Below are 20,546 nucleotides of genomic sequence, written 5' to 3'. Positions count from 1 at the left end.
AGCACGCATGGACGGCGCGTTTCATTGAACTTGATAACCACGTGTTTCGCACTTCGGCACATATTGCACTGCGCGAAACGTAGCGATTACCGTACATGTGGCAGACATACTGACTTTGGTCAAGGAATGAAAATGGAATACATTAAGAAAAATATTATGATATTGAAATACCGACATGATTATGGAGTATAGAAATGAAAATGCCAAACAAAGATTTTCATTCGCTCATAGGGAAGCTCTCTAGAAGAGATGAAAGCATCTCCCCTCGTATGGCAGTATAAGTTTCCCCAACAAGCTGAGGTTAGTGAGGTGTACACCAGGGCTCGACACTAACGGTGGCTCGGTGGACCGGATGTTTGCCTTTACTTTTGGAAATGGACAGCGGTAACAGTCGACTCCGTATAAGATGCTAAAATAAATGTCAGATGTTGTTTTTATTTTTGGAAATGAATAACGGTAATATTCGACTCCGTACGGTACTAAAATAAATGTCGGATGTTTGCTTATACCAAGGATGCTTATACTTTTCGATTTGAATAACGGTAAGATTCAGCTCCGTACGGTGCTAAAATTAATGTCAGAAATTCGATTTTGCGTTCGGAAATGAATAACAGTAATATTCGACTCCGTACGGTGATTAAATAAATATCGCATGTTTGCTTTGACGTTCGGAAATGACTACTAATGATATACAACTCCGTACGATGATAAAATAAATGCCGGGTATTTGCTTATGCGTTCGAAAGTAAATAGCAATAACATTCAGCTCTGAAAGATGTTGATATAAGTGTCGGAAATTTGCTTTGACGTTCGGAAATGAATAACAATGATATTGAACTCCGTACGATGATAAAATAAATGCCGGATGTTTTCTTTCAAGCTCTGGATTTGTGGAAAGATAATAATGTACGTTCATCACTTTTTTTTTTTCATGATTCATTCAAGAATTTCGGGAGTCTGACAGCCATCGGATCTCGTTACGATGTTTTTGTATTGTTTACAGACAAGTATGGCAAACATGAGAGCAAGGCTTCATAGAAGATGAATTACCCTGGTGGCAATCATTGAACGACAATTTCAATTCAATGGGCAATCGTCGGGACCACTCGCGATGTTAGAAAAAATAAACACCTCAGCATCGAGCAATTTCTATTATTGAATGAGCAATCGTCGGGACGATGTGCGACGTTTCAAACTCATACAAAACGGTGATTTAAGTTCAATGGGCAAGCCTAGGGACGATGCGCGACGATTTAAAAATTACTAAACGCGTCTCTGACCAGTGATTCAAGTTGAATGGACAATCGTCGGGACGATAAGTGCGACGTTTGAACAATTATGGATTAACAAACTCGCCACGGAACGGTGATTTAAATTCAATGGTCAATCGTCGGGACGATGAGCGACGCGAAACCATCACCAAAACCTTTACAAAACGGTTAGTCAAGTTGAATACGCAGTCGTCGGGGACGATGTGCGACGTTTGAACAATCACTGAAACGCTTCGCCGATCGACAAAAGACCTCCTTAATTGATTAGTCGCGACGAAAAGAGACGACTTTGTTCCGACTCGTCGGAACCATCTTTTGTTGATATTTATAATGAGCCAAAAAGAGCGCAGTAATGAGCACATGAGGCCCAAAATTTGGATCGTCGGGGACGATTGGCGACGATCTTTTGTCTCATATCGTCGCGACGAAGATATCTCCCTAACATAGTTTTTCTGTTGTGCCTTATCATTATTTCGCAAGAAATTCACGCAGGATTAAAATTACGTGTTACACTTTCATAGCTGAAAATTTGACTTGATATTAATACACAATTTATTGTACGCAATATATAAAATGTTGAGGGGTGATGACATCATCAACGTGACACTCATTTGCATATTCATATCAACTGTTCGAGATTTGAAAAAAAAAAGAAGAGCGAAACTCCACAATTTTATCCAGTTTTGAAGAAATCTTCGCCGTTGTCAGTGGTTGTGGTTATGATATTTTACCTCTTCTTTCAGACCATTTTTCATGGTTCATGATTGCCCTATATACGGAACACTCAGGGGCCCCGTTTCACTCTTTTTTTTTTCATCTCTGAGTCCTTACCTGTAGACTTCTAAACAGAGGGGTCGCTTTTAATTGTAAACAGCAAAACATTATTCAGCTTGCGCGATGTCAACGTGCAAGATCGAACAAATGTTGAAAGGGAATTTCACTGCATCAATTTAAAAATGGTGAAAAGCGCAGTCATGAAGAATACGATTGCATTATATGGATTTTAATACCCACAATAATGCTATTCAGAGACTATGGGCTCGGATCTATGGCAACAATATTGAGCTTTCAGAACAGGTATGTTAATTCACACGGAAGGTGACGTCAGGCACTTTTTAATGGTGGAAAACTATTCACGCAGTCACGCTGTGATGACCAATTGACCAGTAATCTTTGCAAAAGTAGAGCAACCAGACTGAGCAAGACTTTAATTCTTCACCTCAGACAATAAGAACAAACCTGCAAAAGACTTATTTGAAAGTAAATGTATAACTCAACATATAAGGTTGCTTGTCACAAAGGTTCAGAAATTTCTTGCATTGCACAAGAACTTTATTCTCTGCAACTTTCCGATGAGAAAAAAACGCGATTCAGAACCAACACTTTGCTCGCATTGAAAATGAAGATGAAAGAAACGAAGAGAGTTTGCGGTTTAATAGTCTGCTTACTGTATTCTGTTGCGCCATTCTAACTAAATTTCTGTCAATTAGGGTTGCATTGCTTATGATTATTTCATTAACCCGTAATCGAAATACCAGTTTCGACCTTTTCTGCGGGGAAAATCGAAGGAGGGAGAAAATTAAATTGTTTGTATGGAAAAATTACAGAAATCTCACATCACTCAAGCAGGTCTTAATTGACTGGAATTAAAAGTTTCATTATGGCGTCAACGTCTTATATACTCGAAGAGAAGTATGCGCTTATTATACGATCAAGCACAACGACAAACATCACCGCTTTATGTTCATATTGAAAAGTCTATATTACTCTCAGAAGAACAGCCCTCATTGCCATCTTCAATATCTTTTATAGACGTCATAAACATCTTACATCGAAGCGCATTTTGCAGATTTGCGGAACGTCATTCCAATCGATGTGTGGTAGCTTGTACAGTCGCTTACAAAATAATAATTGTTGTTATTCTGTAGTGCGAAATACCGTGTTAATTCCCGAGCTTTTGCACAATAAGGCAACGAACTTAATATTGTTTTATATCATTACTGAGCACGGAGTTTAACAAAGATCGTCCGTCAATTGCATTACGTTTCAAACATCTCAGAGTTTTAGAGTCAAAGAAACCATGAGTAATTTGCAGCAATCCTTTGTAATAAAGATGTCAGGACGGTGATTTAAAAGACATTCCGTATAATGTTCAGATGTATTTCTTCAAGGACCATTAACCGTAAAAAATAAACATTGAATTCAACGCATGAACTAATTACGCGAGTATTCGCCTTTAACACAAGAGCAAGCAGACAATACAGCTGTATATAAGTTCAGTTCAGTTCAGTTCAGTTCAGTTCAGTTCAGTTCAGTTCAGTTCAGTTCAGTTCAGTAAGTTTTATTTCAGTAAGTGATACTGCCCTGAACCGAATCCACAACTTGGATATTAACCTGTATGAGGCTATAAACCCCGCATCACCCCGTTGTACCGCATCATACGACAGTAGAAGAAGCATGAAACCAAAGTTATTGAAGTGAAGCTACTATATACATGTATATAAGATGAACATTAACTTTAAAAGATGTCACATAATGCACTGTTTCGTACTAACATATTTCATTTCCTGCCGTCGTTTTATTGATTTCATTCTCATCAAAGTTTTCCTTTTTTTTAATATTAAAGGCCGTGTCACACCTTTCCGGGCAAGCCTTGCGTGCGACCTGCGAAGAACAATTTTTACTACCCGGAGGTCCCCGCAGATGACCCGCACATGACAGTATAGCACATTATCTCACCCGTAGTCGCCCGGAGGTGCGCACGCGAATCCTTTTTACCCGCAACCATGTTTATATAGGCCCGGGCAAGCTACGAGGCTACGAGGGCTTGTTGCGTGTGGGGATTTTCCAGCATGCAGGACAATTTCTGAGCCGCGGACAAGGATTTGGGCGAGTTCTGCATGTGTCTAATACATGCTGGACACGTTCTACTTAAGTTCTACTTGCGGGTATTCTGTGTGACCTGCATGCCAGAAGCGTGGTAAAGGGGCTGACAACTCATTGAAGGAATTCCTCTGAAGGAACGGCAGAAGTCCCACAGAATGTCATTATCTTGGTCGCAGAGATGGGGACTGCGAAATACCTGCGTGGGAATTGCCTGCGAGGTGCTGCTGCCAAGGGCCTTCTGGCGTTCTGCGTGGACCTCTGAGGGCAATCCCCGCGACTCACCCGGAAAAAGTTTGGTCATGCTCAAAACTTGGCTGCGGGTAAATCGGACTTGCGTGCGCTCCTCCGGCCAACTACGGGCGAGATACGCGCTAGGTACTGTCAGGTGCGGACCAACTGCGGAGAGCTCCAGGTAGCAAATTTGTTTTCCCGCAAGTCAACCGCAAAACTTCCCCAGATACGGTATGACAAGGCCTTGAGTACGCTCAAAACTTGTTCCGAGTGACTCGCGGGGGTTTGCCCGCAGAGGTACACGCAGAACACCAGTAGGAGACCCTTACCGGCAGCATCTCGCAGGCAACTCCAACGCAGGTACTTCGCAGTACCCGTAAGTTGCTCGTAACCGAACACGGATCGGTTTCAAAGCTCTCACGCAGGTCACACGGAATACGAGCAAGTAGAAGGTAAGTAGCACGCGTCTAGCAGGTAAGACACCATTCTTGTCCGCCCGCAGAAAATTCTCCTGCGTGCTGGAAAATCCTTACTCGCAACAAGCCCGCGTAGCTTGCCTGGAGGTGTGACACGGCCTTTAAATTTTATTAAGTTGACTGAAACAAGGATCAGGCTTTCATCCTATGTCCATGTGGTTATGTGAATTAGAGGTGGCGATCATTCGGCGTTCTCAGATCCATTGTATTTCGAGTTTGTTACTTTTTTTAAATTATAGGCATTTGACATTAAAGGGACTGTACAGTACTGGTTGAGGTAAGGGATTCATGTTTTGAATATTTCTAAGTGAGATAATGAGAAACCTCTTATAAGATATGAAAGAGCATGTAATTTTAAGAAGGATTCAACGTTTATTTGATGAAAATTGGTTTTGAAATGGCTGAGAAATCCAAAAAAGTGATAACAATAAAAGGCGACATGCCACAACTTTATTAGGATCTCTTTGTTTCACCTTGTTTTTTGGATATCTCAGCCATTTCAAAACCGATTTTCATCAAATAAACTTTTGATACCCTTTAGAATTGCATGCTCTTTGACATCTCATAGAGTGGTTTCTAAATATCTCGCAAAATGTTAAAAGCTAAATCCTCACCTTGACCAGAACTGCACACACCCTTTAAAGCATATAAATAAGGAGATTATGGAGTTTATAAACTCACTCATTTAAACCTAAGCACAGTTTCTGTTTTGTTTTGTTTTGTTTTTTCGAAAGTGAGAAAAATAAACCTCAGATAAGCTGACACTTTTGGGGATGTTTTGAAACCTTCAATGTAAATTAATACGACTTCGACAAATACTGAAGACATCATCTTAAAGAAATAGAGATGAAACTTTTGGGGAAAATATGAGTTGCTGGTCAAGTTGCCGCGTGTTACATTAACAGTAGTAAATGTAAATCGTAAAAAAAAAAAATATATATATATATATATATGTATACATATACAGTATATACTGTACATACACGAATACGGGCACAAATACGCGTTAACAGCACAACACACACACACACACACACACACACACACACAAGGGGAAATGCCGAAGTTCTCCCTCCTTGCTTTTGATAGTTCTTTGTGTCTACCTTTATCTACCACGCAGAACCGAGTCCTTTGATCGAGAATGAGGTACTGAGTGTTCAATGGGTAACGCGATACTGGTTTAAATCACGGATAATGCAATCCCTCCGCAACCCTCTTGATGCATCGAGGTCAAGCACACCAGCCTCATCCGCAGCACTTCCTTAGCAACCGGACATTATGGGGATTTTTGTTTTCTTTCAGAATATATTTCTGTATTTTTTTTTTTTACTTACACCGTTGAAATGTTCCTTTTCTGACATCTCATTAATAGAAGGTCAACAAGATGCAGTAACAACTATTATGTGAATAACATTCGGATAATCAAATTTTCACCTGGTAGGCCGAAGAAACCCACAATTATACCATTGACCTGGTAGTTAAATCACCGTCAAAACAGTCTTTTATTGTTAACTTTGCATACTTTATTGGCAGAAGAGACGCACAACAGCTTACTGTGAGACCAAAATATTAAAAAAAAGCATTTATGTACAATAATGATTCAGGGGCATACACAGTATTACATTTACACTTACATGAAAAGACGGAAGTGCGAAGCCACTCAGTCTTTAAATTGAGGTTGTTTGATATAAAGTCAAATTTTGAGAAGGAACAGGGGACTTTTCATTAAAATCAGATATAGATTAAGTTTTGGAGTTTTAACGAATATCTTGTTATCACAGCGTTATTCCACATATTTCTTAGGCATACGCGTGTACATTTGGAAAATTTGACGATTTTTGCAGGCGTACCAGAACTATGTTTTGGCTTTAAACATGGAGTGTCTTTATTGTCCATCAAAAGTCACTAGAAATGCCTCAAGATAGTATTTGCCTGACAAACAGAAATGTCAGTTTTAGCGGAAATGACAATCTGCAGAGAATAGTCTGTATTTTCCATCCGACACACATGGGCAGACTCACTCTCGGTGATATGGTGCATGGTTTTAAGGATAATTATGCAGTGATACCTCGGCAACGCATTGGTACCTTAATGTACCCTCCCTGCCAAAGGATTATTTCCTGAAACGCCATCAAATGTGAAAAAGATTTTTTTCCTTTTTTTTATAAGTTTCTTTTTAATTTTGTCTGGCTAATAGGCACCATCATAATCAATGCATGTGAGTATGAATGCCAACGTGACACGGAGAATGTGAAATGATGCGGATTACAAGGGCATCGGAGGGAGAATGGATGCATTAGTAGGAGAAGAGAGCGTTGGGAGTCAGAATAAGAGTGATAACCCTCATCAGTGATAATAATACTGCTGGTTCCATTACCAGCAAACAAGTCTTCTGTTGTGGGGATGGGTGAAAGAGTCCCAGCAGCTCGCAGCTCTACCGCCAATCATTCGCCAATTATGTCCGGGCGACGTGATACCAGTTATTCCAGACTGTTCCGTTTAATCATCTCCCTCATGATCTACCGTTGGTGATGCTTTCTGATCAACTCGTAATTGATGAGGGAAATTAATCATTTTATCTCCTTACCCCCCCCCCCCCCCCCCACCTTCCCAAAACTTTAACCTACCCTACTTTGTTGCACGATAACTGAGAGCGGAGTAAGCGATCGAGGATGATGGTCCGGATCGGAGGGGGAGGGGAAAGAGGGAGAAAGACATGAAAAGACGGGGAAAGGAGGGGGAGGAGGAAGGGAAGGAGAAGGGGAAAGAGGTGGGGGAGGATGGGGAGGAGGGTGGAGGAAGGGATGGAGAGGAAGAGGGTGGAAGGGGAAGATGAGGACGAGTAATATGAGGAGAGTAGAACTTGAGATGTGTGACCTTGAGAAAATACGCTGAAGCTTAACATGTATTTGGAGTTTGATGCCGAAAGCTTGCACTGTTGTTTCCCCCTCGGGAAAAATCATCGAAAATGCTTGCGTGCTAATTTCGAGGGGAGATATGTTTGATCATGGACCTTAAACCAGCTGAGTAGAATCTCTAGAAAAGTGGATTCTTCTCTCTTTTCTCCTCAGTTGATCTATGCAAAAAGAAAAATTCGAGCAAGCGCTATCTCCCCTGTATTAGATGTAATCCCTGAAAACTGCCCCCTCGCAACGTGAGCATTGTAATGTCTTCCAATCTCCCGTAAAGAAATCACATACCTGGACAGAGAAAATTTTCTAAAAACAGCATTTCCTATTCTGTGGCACGTCTATCATTATGTATGACGAGTTTGATCGCAAAATGTGTTAACTCCGTTCTTGTCAATGTGAAATATTTGCAATTAATCCTGCTTTAAATAAAACCGAAATATAAGAAAATAATTATAGAGTATTCTTTAATCATCAACAACAAAAACAACAAATATGTCTTTTTATGCCACAAGTGAGGTATCAGTGGAAAGGCATTACTTTGCTCCACCTAAGTGATGGATGAACTTTAAAATGTTTCAAAATGGCGCTTCAATTGCAATGAAACAACTGAAAGCGTTTGTATGCCCATATCTGAAGCAGCATTTATGCATGCATTATATCGCAGGACTTTTCAGATGATCCCGTCATGCTGTAACAGGGGAATTTCAATGATCTATATGCATTGTCCACAGACACATTGATGGCTGTTCATCTCACATTCATCATGATAATCACAATGAAAAGCGCTTAATCATACCAAGGACATTCGGATGCCGACTCCACACATCATATTGTACATGTCCTATATTCGCCTATTCTACATGCGGCAACGATCGTGTCACTGATGAATGGCGTGAAGCCATGACGGGCGAGTTTATCTCTATGGGGATACCTCTTTGAAAAAGTGGACTTCCCTTTGGTCTCAAAACTGTCTCCATACGCAATACATGTACGATAAAAGCTATTTCCTTCTGTTCATTTTCCTTGTAATGCCCCCCCCCCCCCCTCTCTCTCTCTCTCTCTCTCCTAAGTCATGTAGGCCACACACGGCGGTATCTTTGCATATAGTAAAAGAAATTATGGGCTCATTGTGTCTACGTTTTTAGAATTTACTGACATGCACTTTTTCAAACATCCAAACAATGCTTAACGGGCAAGTTCACCTTTATGATTATGCATGTGGATAGAGTAAATGCAGCAATATTAGCAAAACACATCAGTGAAAGTTTGTGGAAAATCAGAAAAGCTGTTCAAAAGTTATGAATTTTTTCCACAAAGTTTCGGTGCGGCCATCTCTGGATGAGAAAACTAAGGACTACAGTTTGTGATGTCACATGCGTAGAACGATACAAACCTGTCTCTTTCAAGAAACAAAAAATAAAAACAAACAAGCAAAAACAGGGGGAACAATATCACCCTTAATATACGTCAGTAACAAGTCGAGAGAAATTACTTTTCTCCAAAAATGAAATTTTGCGGAATTCTCTAAATTTCCCTTATCGTTCTACATATGGGACATCACAAAATGTAGTAGTCTTTTCATCAAGCAGTGGCTGCACTTAAACTTTAGAAAATCGTTAGTTTTGAAAGGATTGTCCAATTTTCCTCAATTTATCACTATGTTAATGTGTTTTACTAATATTGCTGCATTCAGGCAGTCCACATGTAAATTAGATTGTCCTTTAATTGTTCCTTTCAAAAAAAAATGGATGAAATATAGCCTTCTCCCTTACTTTTGAAGATCATCTCGCATTTATGTCACACCAACAGCATCACATACCTATCTTTAACCTCCCTACCCCCCCCCCCCCCAGCATTTAAACAGAAGTCCCTGAACAGGCCTTACCGCGACACGGCCGTGACAACGTCAGGAGAACAAAATTCATCGCCTCTGACAAAACAAAACAAAACTAAACAAAACAAAGCAAAACAAAATGCAGGAGAGAGCGAGGGGTACCGTTTTAACAGACGCACGCCGAAAACCGACTCCGGGCATACAAGTTTCAACGAAGGGGGTGTGCAGCCCTACTGCTGCGACTACCCCGCCCACGGACCAGCGCCGCGTGTCTGTAAACAAAACATGGTTTTACAATCACTGATCTAAACATACCCTGAGATCAGTGGTTACAATCCATGCACGGATCGGCGTGCGGTGTGTCAATCATTCTGTTATTGCAATGTTGCGCATAATTATACGTGTTTAGTGTATAAAATGAATGCTACGGCAGTTGCGTTCCAGTCGGAGGTTTATCCGGGTAATGTCGGGGTAATGTCGGGGTAATGTCAGGGTAATGTCAGGGTAAAGTCAGGGCAATGTCGCGGTAGTTAACATAGCTGGCATGGGTAGTCTTTGGTAACAGTTACCGCGATAATTAACGTCCGAGCAACATTTTGCGGGTTTAAAAAAAATTTAATAGATAAAAATGAAAATAAAAAGTTACCCGGACACCACCCGGGCGTTGTCGCGGTAACAATTAAGGCTCTGTTATACTACAGGGTTTTAGACGCATGAGCAAGAAGAACAAGAACGACAAATTTCGGGACGTTTGAGCGTGTAAATATCGAATAAAAAGCAAAAGGCATTTCTAAACTATTCATTCACTATACGAATCGGAAGTGGCGGAAAAAAAAAACCCCAGGAACACATGTAACGATTTCCCGCTCAAAAACGTATTCCCCGGTAGATTTCTAAATCGGGAATAGTTTTGATGAAAACTTAAACATTAGTACAGGTACATGATCGTCTAGTTTCGCATAAAGATTCATAGCAGACTATCATTACTATACTGATACAGTGTATTACATACTATGAAGCAATGGCCCGGAAAACATATGGTCAATCTGATTATAAAATCATTATATATGGGGCGACAGTTTCAGAAAAGTCTGCAAGCTTAAGTTGTTGAAATGCTTGGTTCATATCAGAAAGTTCAACTGCGTACTACTTTCGCAACATCATTATTCCTTACATAGTTTAGGGTGATACATTTGGGAGAAAGACAGGTATATCTGTACTATACGCGAAAGTGAAGAGAGAGGAAAAAAACATGGACATGGCAGACACAAATGGCAAAAGCTTTGAGTGAATGTTAGATGAGCACAACGTAGGAAGATAGATGCTTCGGAGATAAGAATTGTGATGAATAGGTAGCACTGTGGCATCTTAACCTAGCTACTATGCATTCATGTCGGTGGATCCATTCAGTTGTTATGGAACTTTTGATGAATGGCTTCACAGATGAGTACTAATAGTCGATATGGTGATGATCAAAAGAAACGCGTACAGCAATGTTGTTAACAAGACCCTGTGTATACTTATGGTATATGAATAATGTATTTCATCTTGTTTATTCCAAATTCGACAATTCATACCTTCTTCTATCATTGCGCTGATGGACAACTTATTGTGAGCTCGTGTGTGGGCGTGTCAGAGAATATTGGCGTGCTCGAGTCGATTGGGATATAATACCACGTGAGACATTCGGAGGTTGTCTACATATTAATATGTCCTCGTATGCTTTCACGGATAAATTATGTGCGGCGGTTCCATTCCGTCAATGTGCGTAATGGTTGGACTCCGCTATAGTTCGTCATATTCAAGAAAATGTACGCTTGATTATCAGTTAAGTCTGAATATAAACTCGAAGTGCAAACGACATGCTATTGAAGCCATCTTTAAAGAAGAAAAAAATTAAGAACTAGATCCGTCAAGAATTTGGATCAACATGCAACTACGTCCACAATCAATAAAGAATAATGACCATTAGACTCATTTGAATATGCAAAAGTCACTTTGTACTCTATTTTGTTTATATGCAAATGTCATATTGTACACTTTTGTCGGAAATGAAATAAATGAAATGAAATGAAATGAACGTAATGAAATTAGACACTCCATAAACGCACTTTGACATTATTTAATCATGTGCACTAAAACGCAAGTGATTTGCTTCGTTTTCTTTCTTTTTACTTTGTTTTATTTTGCAGTATTTGCTTTCAAAACTGAAACTGCTATAAGAATAGCCAACAATGCAGTCATGTGGGTATAGGCAAACATTATAATGACATATACAGATGAAGACCTCAATGTGGTTAGGCCTACATACAATTTCCTTTTTCCGCGGTATGTGTGGTGGTCTATTTCTTTGTAATGTTTGCTTTTCTGTTCATTTTACAAAAAGTAAGAATACCATGAAAGTGAAAATGATGCAGGCGATAATGTACTTTCGAGAGTAGCCTGTTTTGCTAAACCGCGATTTGATCACTTGTCGGCCGATTTTAGTGATAATTCGTCCAGATGATCGACATGCTACATCGAGGTCAAAATATCACTGTGTGCAATACGAAACGTGCATAAAGGTGATAATGTTCGTCTTCGGCATCCCATCATTTGAAGGGTCTAGGGCAATTAAACCCCCTTCCCCTCCCCCTAATCCTAATCCTAATCTCTATACTATATATACTGAAAATCCCTAGTATCCCCCTGTCACTGTGAATGCTTTCATGAAGAAAATGACTTTAATGATCATAGCTTCAGGAACAAACTGAAATGAATTTGATATTATTAACTGCACCTAAAGCCATAATGTAGGAGGAAGCCATCCGTGTGTTAACACCGTCACCGTCTAACATTATCTATGGACATGATTGTGTTCACCACAGTATTTCCATGTGTTTTAGTCCGGGGTCTGATTAATCCATCTGTACAAGACAAGATGTATCCCATCCTAATCGGACACTTCATAAAATCTAATTAACTTACTCAATTCATGTAATTACTAAAATCATTGTACAGCATCGCAACAGAATCGAAGCACTGAATATTATGCGAAGCTTTCTAAAAAGAATAAGTACAAAACGTAATTAGTGGTTGGCATCAGGACGGCAAACGTTAAATGGATATGGTATTAGTAAAGCGAGATGAAGTAAATTAAAAACTATATGGAATCCAAGACTATAGAAGCTACATTGTTCGAGAAATGAATTCTGTTATCATTTTTATTATTTGACCATTGTCAGACTGATTATCGCTGAATTTTTCATGCATTATTACATGATGTCCAAGTCACCTGACATTAAAACGTCACATCATCATTAAGAACCAGTTATCATTAAGGTCATATCGTCAGGTTGCACTCCGACTCACGAAGGTTCATCACTGGCCCCTCTCTGCACCAACCACCCCCCCCCCCCACCTCATTCTCATCCCCATTCTCTCTCCCGCTTCTTCCCTGGCATCGCCAGGACAACAGATCCAAGACGGAGAGTTTTTCTTACTCCCACTCATCAAGTGTGTGATTAGTTTCAGTTTAAAGGGATTGTGATAGTTTTGGCCGAGATGGGGGATACAGATTGTAATTTTTTTTTGCGAAATAATAAATAGAAACCACTTATGAAATAGTAAAGAGCATACAATTCCGACAGGAATTCAAAATGTATTTGATGAAAATTGGCTTTGAAAATGGCTGAGATATAAAAAAAAGCAAGGTAAAACAAAGTGTTCCTGATAAAACGTTGGTCCCACCTTTTATTAGGACCTCTTTGTTTATGTTTTGGATAACACAGCCATTTCAAAACCGATTTTTCATCAGATGAACTTGGAATTCCTCTTAGAATTGTACGTTCTTTCACATTTCACACGTGATTTTTAATTATCTCGCAAGAAGTTACAATCTGAATTCTACATCTCAACCAACTATATAATCCCTTTAAAGTCACTCCCCCGCAAAGATCAAAAGAATGCACACACACACACACACACACACACACACAAATGTTCAGATTTCTTGTGCCAAGCAATGCCAAGAAGAAGGATCGATGCACCATATCCCTCCCCTTCCTCTCCCTCCCTTTATTACATATTGTATGATGTGATGATGACGCGACGACATGCCGACATTGCAATGCCCTGGGGAAACATCACTGTAAAAATCAGAAACATACTTCTCAAATTGTTGAAAGATTTTTTTTTTTGAGAGAGAGCTCTCATGTGTAGTCAGCGCATGGATAAAAGAACAGAAAAATACATGTATATGTACATAACAAACTCCGGAGAGTATTTGAGTATTTGACAGTGAAATGAAATGGGATGCGATATGAGAGTTAAATGAAATGTTGAATAGGAATATGAGTTGCATATGAGAAGAAATTGAATAAGTGATTATCGGCGTTTCAGACATCGCGTAACAAATTTTGCGCGAAGATTTCGCCCTCAGGCGTGGCGTATGCTTTGATTTTGTCCTTCACGTTATAACAAGCGGTAACCATATTGCATGAAAACTGCGGTGATATTCTACCTTAGGTGTTCTTCAGAGAAGGTATCGCATAATAACAAGGTTCGATTTTAGCCATCCCAGTACGGATGGCTGCAGAGAAAATACTATACACTTCAGTACGTTGTTTCCTTTGTAATGCCGCTTTATCACATCTCTACGGTGAAACGAGGCGAATATGAACAGATAACAGCACCTACCCGCAGTATCCGACTAATTATTAATGCTGCTGGATTATGTCAGCATTTCCACGAAATGGCACAATGGACCAGGCATGAAAAATAGATGGGTGAAAATACTTTTCATGGTTATTGTGCCCGTGTTAAACAGGCATTTCACCATAACATTGATACCGAACGACACTATCATCAAGGTATAAATCTATTCGATTTTTAAAACATTGCTTGCCAGCTATAACAACTGTGGGTTTTCAAAATCATATTTTGAAAGCCCCCAGTTTTCTTCTTCATATTATGAAGAAAAGATGATTCAGTGGGATATGCAATGAGTCAGGGGTATTGCTATGTCAGTGCATAAATCAACTATTATTAGGCATACTGAAGCCCCCCCCCCCCTCTTCTGACTGAAATATACATTTACATAAAAAGAACACGTAAAGCGTACTGGTCTGTAACTTTGTGAGTTTCCCAGAATCTCGAAGGAAATGTATGCACCAGTTTGATTCTTCAAACTAAAATTGCTGTTTACGCCATTTTCAGGAGGTGGAAATGATAAACTGAGTGTATTGATTGATCGCTAAACAATACACAGTTTGAGGATGCATTCAAGATATGTACGGAAGCGGGAACGGTGGGCGGATTAATGTTGCAGGAAACCATAAATCTCGACGACTTTCTAACTGTGCCATTAATGCGCTGGCAATAAAAACTACAATTCACCGCAGTGGTAAATCCCGAGAGGTCGAGAAGAATAAAGAGGGGAAAGTTCCAGAAATCGAAAGTTATCAATGCCTTTTGAAGAAAAAAAATGCAGTGTAACCCTGTCTATCCCCAGGGATGAGACGTATTGCTCTTTCTGGAGGGGCTATGGGATAGCGATTATTATGACGTCATACAGGGGATAAATACATCACAGTGAAATGCCCGTCTCACCTGCTCCATTTCCGCGTTCATTACCAGCGCTGTACATTATAAGCGAGCTGACTGCTGTAAGCATCTTCAGCCAAAAAACTGCATACGTATGTATTCACAAGCACATTGTGCCTACGGGTGATCTATTCAACGCACCTGCTCCTATAAGATTTGCGTTAATTGTTCCTAGATTGGGCTCGCCTCGGGGTGAATATAGGTCAGGCTTTGGGTGTTACCCGGACGACCTTTTTGAGCAAACTTTCATAGGTAGGCATGGTAAAAAAAAAAAATAATAATAATAACACAGCAGGATTCTTAAACAATAAATTGTTGAATTATGTTCTGATACGTAATTGCGGCAAGGACATGCGCTTCGAGGGAGACTGCCCTTTTCTGTTTTCAGTTCAAAATAGTGTATGGGTTGCGTGATTTTCTACGTGATTTTATGAGAAAAAAAAAGAGAGAAATCGCATGAAGTAAGAATAACTTTTTATCAAATGCAATACCTTCGCAACAAACAAGTTTATTTAAGAAATAAAACTTTAATGAGACTATCCCGACACAGCAACAACTATAAGCGCGAGAGTTATAGTTTTAGTTATTAGAATGTTCACTAAATTGTACATGGCCCATTAAACATGTTGAATGTCATGCTCTCTTTACAATTTCCTGAGATTGAAGTACGCACTGATTCGATTTTTCGAATAACCGCCCAACACCCTCCCCTTCATACGATGTTCACAAATACAAAGAATTTTTAAAAATCCGAAGAAGGGTATAGGATCTTTTCTGTTCTTCACTGCAGAGAGGATACGTGTTAGATATTATCAGAAGCGTGTTAAAATGGAATTTCCCACTTCGACGTGCCTGTCACGTTTCATGCGCAGTCTTATTCAGTCGATCGAGCGCTGAAGGCCCATTGTCTTCCGGGCACGTACGCTGCCAGGTGCCAAATTCGCCCAAGTTCATTTAAGTTGTAACATTCATGATGTTGAATACAGAACTCTTCCTGGCTTTTCCTTGATGTGATTGGGAAGCATGTAAAGTCAATACAACATCGCATTTTATACGCGGCATAGTATACGATGATCAATGTGTTGTACACAAATAGATACGTAAAATATTCTGCAGGGAATATCCTACTCGAGTTGATTGCAAACTTATAATGCATTGTGGTCCGGATTGTGGTCCTTTTGTACGGCAATATTTTCCGATGTTGCCCCACCCCTTAAATCGAAGCAAGGCAACATCAAAAGTTTGTCTGACTTTCTTTGTCTAACATCAAATGTGATACTAAAAACAAGAATGTGTAACTGATTGACAAATTGCCCTACATCGACGTAAAAAAGCACGAAATTGATAAGTGTTTTCGTAGTAGCCATGATGAAAAATCATGGGCGTATAACGTACTCGAGCAGGATTCGAACCTACGACCTCCTGATCTCCGGACAGGCGTCATCTCCACTAGACCACCGACCTTACGCCCGACAGCAAGTGTTGGTTTTAATTCTTATAGCATTCAGCGGGTGCTGCGTAATTATTCAAATTTATGAAATTCTTCCGTCGAGATGTTTTTATTGCAACCGATTGACAAATTGCCCTACATCGACGAAGAATGTGTAATATGAAATATTGTCGGCAGTTTCAGTGTTATGTCGAAAACCAGGCACAAGCTGGGTTAGTGTTAACCCTATAATATCTTTAGGAGGTGGTATTATCAGATGGCGTTGTTGCTCACTGGCGACTTTTTCATGACAATCTCGAACTCTTAAACACTGTTGTCTTGTCGTCTCATGGCGACAGAAAAGTGACTTCTTTGAGAACAGATACCCACGTCCACACTGCAAGACCGAAGTTTCAATAAAGTTTGACGCGCCTAGCAACGAACGCAGGTGGTATACGTAACACGAGTACATCAGTGTTTATGTGCAATTAAAAAACAAACAAACACACACGTCCATCCAATGTCTATCAACTACAGTATCTATTTGAGCATGTTGAAACACAAAGGCAAAGCCACAAGCCGGAATAGGCATATCATGGAAGTGGCTTACTATTAAACCAATCATTCACAGACACGTTAGATATAGATAGGAATACGTGCCATATAATATTTATGAAATCACCACACTTACCTAGAGTGTGAATTGCCGAGACAAATGTCCAGTTATATCTCAGTATAATATCCACCATTGCTTGGGCCTGCAGGGTATCAGATGGGCATACTCGTAGGAAGTATTCGAAGAGCGTCTTGTCGCTAAGGTCCCGACTGGTCGCCGAGTAGGCCACTTGAGGGATGTTGAACAACTGCAAGAGATTCTGGACTTGGATCGCTACGGCGCTAGAGCCTGGTCCTATCACTGCTGCAATGGGTTTGCGTTCGATCGAGGTACGCTTCGCAACGGCACTAAGACCGATTTCTCCGGGATCCAGGGCAAGTCCATCGGGAACCGCGCACTCAAGCCTCGAGTCCCTGGTCGAAGAGGACGTCTCGAGATTGTCGCTGACAAATTGGAGACTCTGTTCCAGGGCTACGGATGGGTACCAGCACGAATCTCGAATCTCACAGCCCAGTTTGACTTCGGGCAGGATAGCTGGGTCCTTATTGATTTTCTCCAGAGTGTGTAGCATGACCTCCACGCGGTGAATGCCGTACTGCTCCCGTATCTCCCCGCAGCGTCGGGCAGTGGCCTGCTCCTTCTTCGGTGGAATGTTGTGTACGGAGAATAAAGCCCCGATGATGAGATCGCCGTCCATTCGTAGGACCTTCCGTTTGACGGTCGACGCCGATAACGCGGTGGGGACGACGAGCGAGACCACGACCACGGCTACGCAGAAGCCAACAACGGAACGACGTATCGCATCGGGCCAGCATGCACACCAAAGCTCCATCATAGCAGTCAACATGAAGAAAGTCTGAAACTCGAAAACTGAGAGTTGACTTCATACAACTAGCTTAGCATGATAAAAACAAACGTTTCAAACGCCTTCCTTTCGGCAGCATTCGTGGGGGGAGAAGATCGAACACATCAAGAAACTAAAACAGCCGCAGGAGGATCATGGCAATGTATCTCTAGTTGATCTCTAGCAATCTGCATGTCATAATGTGCTTCGAAGTTCCTAGCAAATGGTAATCCACGTCGAACTTAAAAAGACGAAGGTGATGATGATCCGCTAGAATCCTTTGAGTAAATTTTGGAGAGACAACAGCTACAAGTGTCAATATCCAACAATATGTTTAATATCCTGATAGGTAAAAACTCCACAGCGGCTACAATCTATCATTATCAACAATGTTGCCTGTAGGGATGTCTTCCAAATATGAATGGAGAGGGGAAAAAATTAATCCACAACTACAACAGTTCGTCACCTTACCACCTTGCTGCCGTACCGACCGACGCCGGTATGTAGTGCAGGTAAAAAACTGTTCGTCGGGCGCTTTGGTTTTTTTTGACAGGATATATCTTTACTGTCGTCTGCTCGCTTTCAGGACGATCCTGATTGGCTGAGAACTTGGGCACTGGACATTATGCACAGCGCAATCGCGTGGGAGCTCACACTTGCCCACAGCTGCGGAGCACTCATTACAATGATATCGCACTGAAGAGGGCGACATGCTAATCTAATGATAGAGTTACCCAGGCAGCTGCGTTACCAGGTAGCAACGCAAGCGCTATATCACAGACGTGATTGAATCAAAAAAGAAAAAATGATAATAAAATCATAATAATAATAATAATAATAATAATAATAATAATAATAATAATAATATTGCTGCTAATAATGATAAAAAATTATGAATAAAATAAAATAAAAAATAACAACGATCTGCGAACCACGAGAATATAAAGGAAGATTTCTTTTTTTGTCTTCAATTGAGCTCTTATATGGTGATACAGCAATTCTTATTTTGGTTGCAAATCTATCACTAGAAGAGAAAAGTTATATATGTGTGTCTCAGTTGACGCTTTTGTACTTTTATCATGATTTTAGTGCATCTTTTATGAGGTGCAGTTATCTAATTCGATATATAAATATTCTTCATCTGGCGTACCATTATAAAGGTTCAAGGGAATGACGCAATAGGCAACGCTTGATTTAACGTGACAATCTTGTGTCCTATCTTACTCTACTCAATTATTCCGCAATAACATTGCGCATGACAACCTGCATACTGCCATCGTAGAAAAGGCGTGTCTTACAGCTATAATTGCAAAAGTTCATGACATTTATGAACAAAATGATGAGAGAGTAGTCTTATGTTTCTCGCCTACGGAGCGTGTGCGGCCACTTTAGTGCCAGAAACTAAAACAAAGACAACATCAATACACTGGAGGTATTCACTAATTGGAGAGAGGGGGCCAGTGGAGGCGGTTCCTTACCCTGCAGTTCAACTAGAAAACGTGGAACTCTCCTCCAGACAGCATTAGTGTGTACACATAACACATTCTGCAGATTTCGGCGCAAGGCCTTGTTTGTATCTGAAACCGACAACAATACTGTGTAACTCTGCTTATTAAAACTGTTTTTCTTTGTTACAACACCAGACAAGGAGAGAATATTAGAAAATGTAAGAGCAAAGAAACAGAATGCTTGAACTGACAAGTTAGGAGGAGAGTGCTGAAGCAAATAATTAACAATGTCGAAACTGTGCGCTGCATTCAAGGACAACTAAGACGGGCATGAACACTATATGACTGCAAGTCTTGAGTATGAAGTACATAGTACAGTGTAATGCTCTTATCTTTCACAAAACTGCTTGCCTGCAGTATATCGCGCCGCCGCCGAACTCATGCAAATCGTGTTCGCGCGCATTAGACTGTAAAAGCCAATTGCCTTCAATTTCGGACCGTAAAAGTTCAACCGTCTGTTTGATTGGACAGAGAGAACGGCAAAGGCATCGCCGCTAATACGCTTTGTCGATTTCTCTTCTGATTCATTGACCTGGATTACGTAGGGAAAGAGTGACTGCTTTTTTTTTCTTTCCTCTTCTGTTATAAAGAATGATTTCTTAACGACCAGAATTGAATAATGTGCTTAGAAATAAGATGGGAATTTGGCCAGACTATCTGCAATTTGCGCAGAATCTAGATCCGTGTCCTACATATGAATGTAGATACATACAGTGTTAAATAATATTTGAGATGTGAGGAAAGAGAAACGGCAAATATCCTTGAAATTGTCATTCCATTTACATATATAACTATATTGAAGAGTTTTATCCCAAAACGAGTTAACTCCATTCTTGTTATGTTGAGATATATGTGATTAAACCTGCTTACAAACAAAGAAAATAATAAAAAATATGGGATATTTTTCAATCATAACTTTTACAATTTTCCTTGAACAAGTGAGGTATTACCGGAAA

At 40.2% G+C, this 20,546-nt stretch overlaps 1 protein-coding gene across 1 annotated transcript in view; it reads right to left on the bottom strand.

The window, feature by feature from the left end:
* Positions 1–18,567, bottom strand: part of LOC139728497 (metabotropic glutamate receptor 1-like) — a 180,617-nt gene extending 162,050 nt beyond the window's left edge. Inside the window, exon 1 of the mRNA XM_071639436.1 lies at positions 17,314–18,567. Coding sequence (XP_071495537.1) covers positions 17,314–18,085 — 772 coding nt within the window. The 5' untranslated portion in view covers positions 18,086–18,567. The remainder of the gene's footprint in view (positions 1–17,313) is intronic.
* Positions 18,568–20,546: the final 1,979 nt, after the last annotated feature.

Source organism: Diadema antillarum, unplaced genomic scaffold, assembly GCF_040938485.1.
Source record: "Diadema antillarum isolate AM-2024a unplaced genomic scaffold, OU_Dant_1.0 seq00000182_RagTag, whole genome shotgun sequence".
Taxonomy (NCBI): Eukaryota; Metazoa; Echinodermata; class Echinoidea; order Diadematoida; family Diadematidae; genus Diadema; species Diadema antillarum.
The sequence above is the reverse complement of the archived record's forward strand: the minus strand, read 5'-3'. Positions and strand labels throughout refer to the sequence as shown.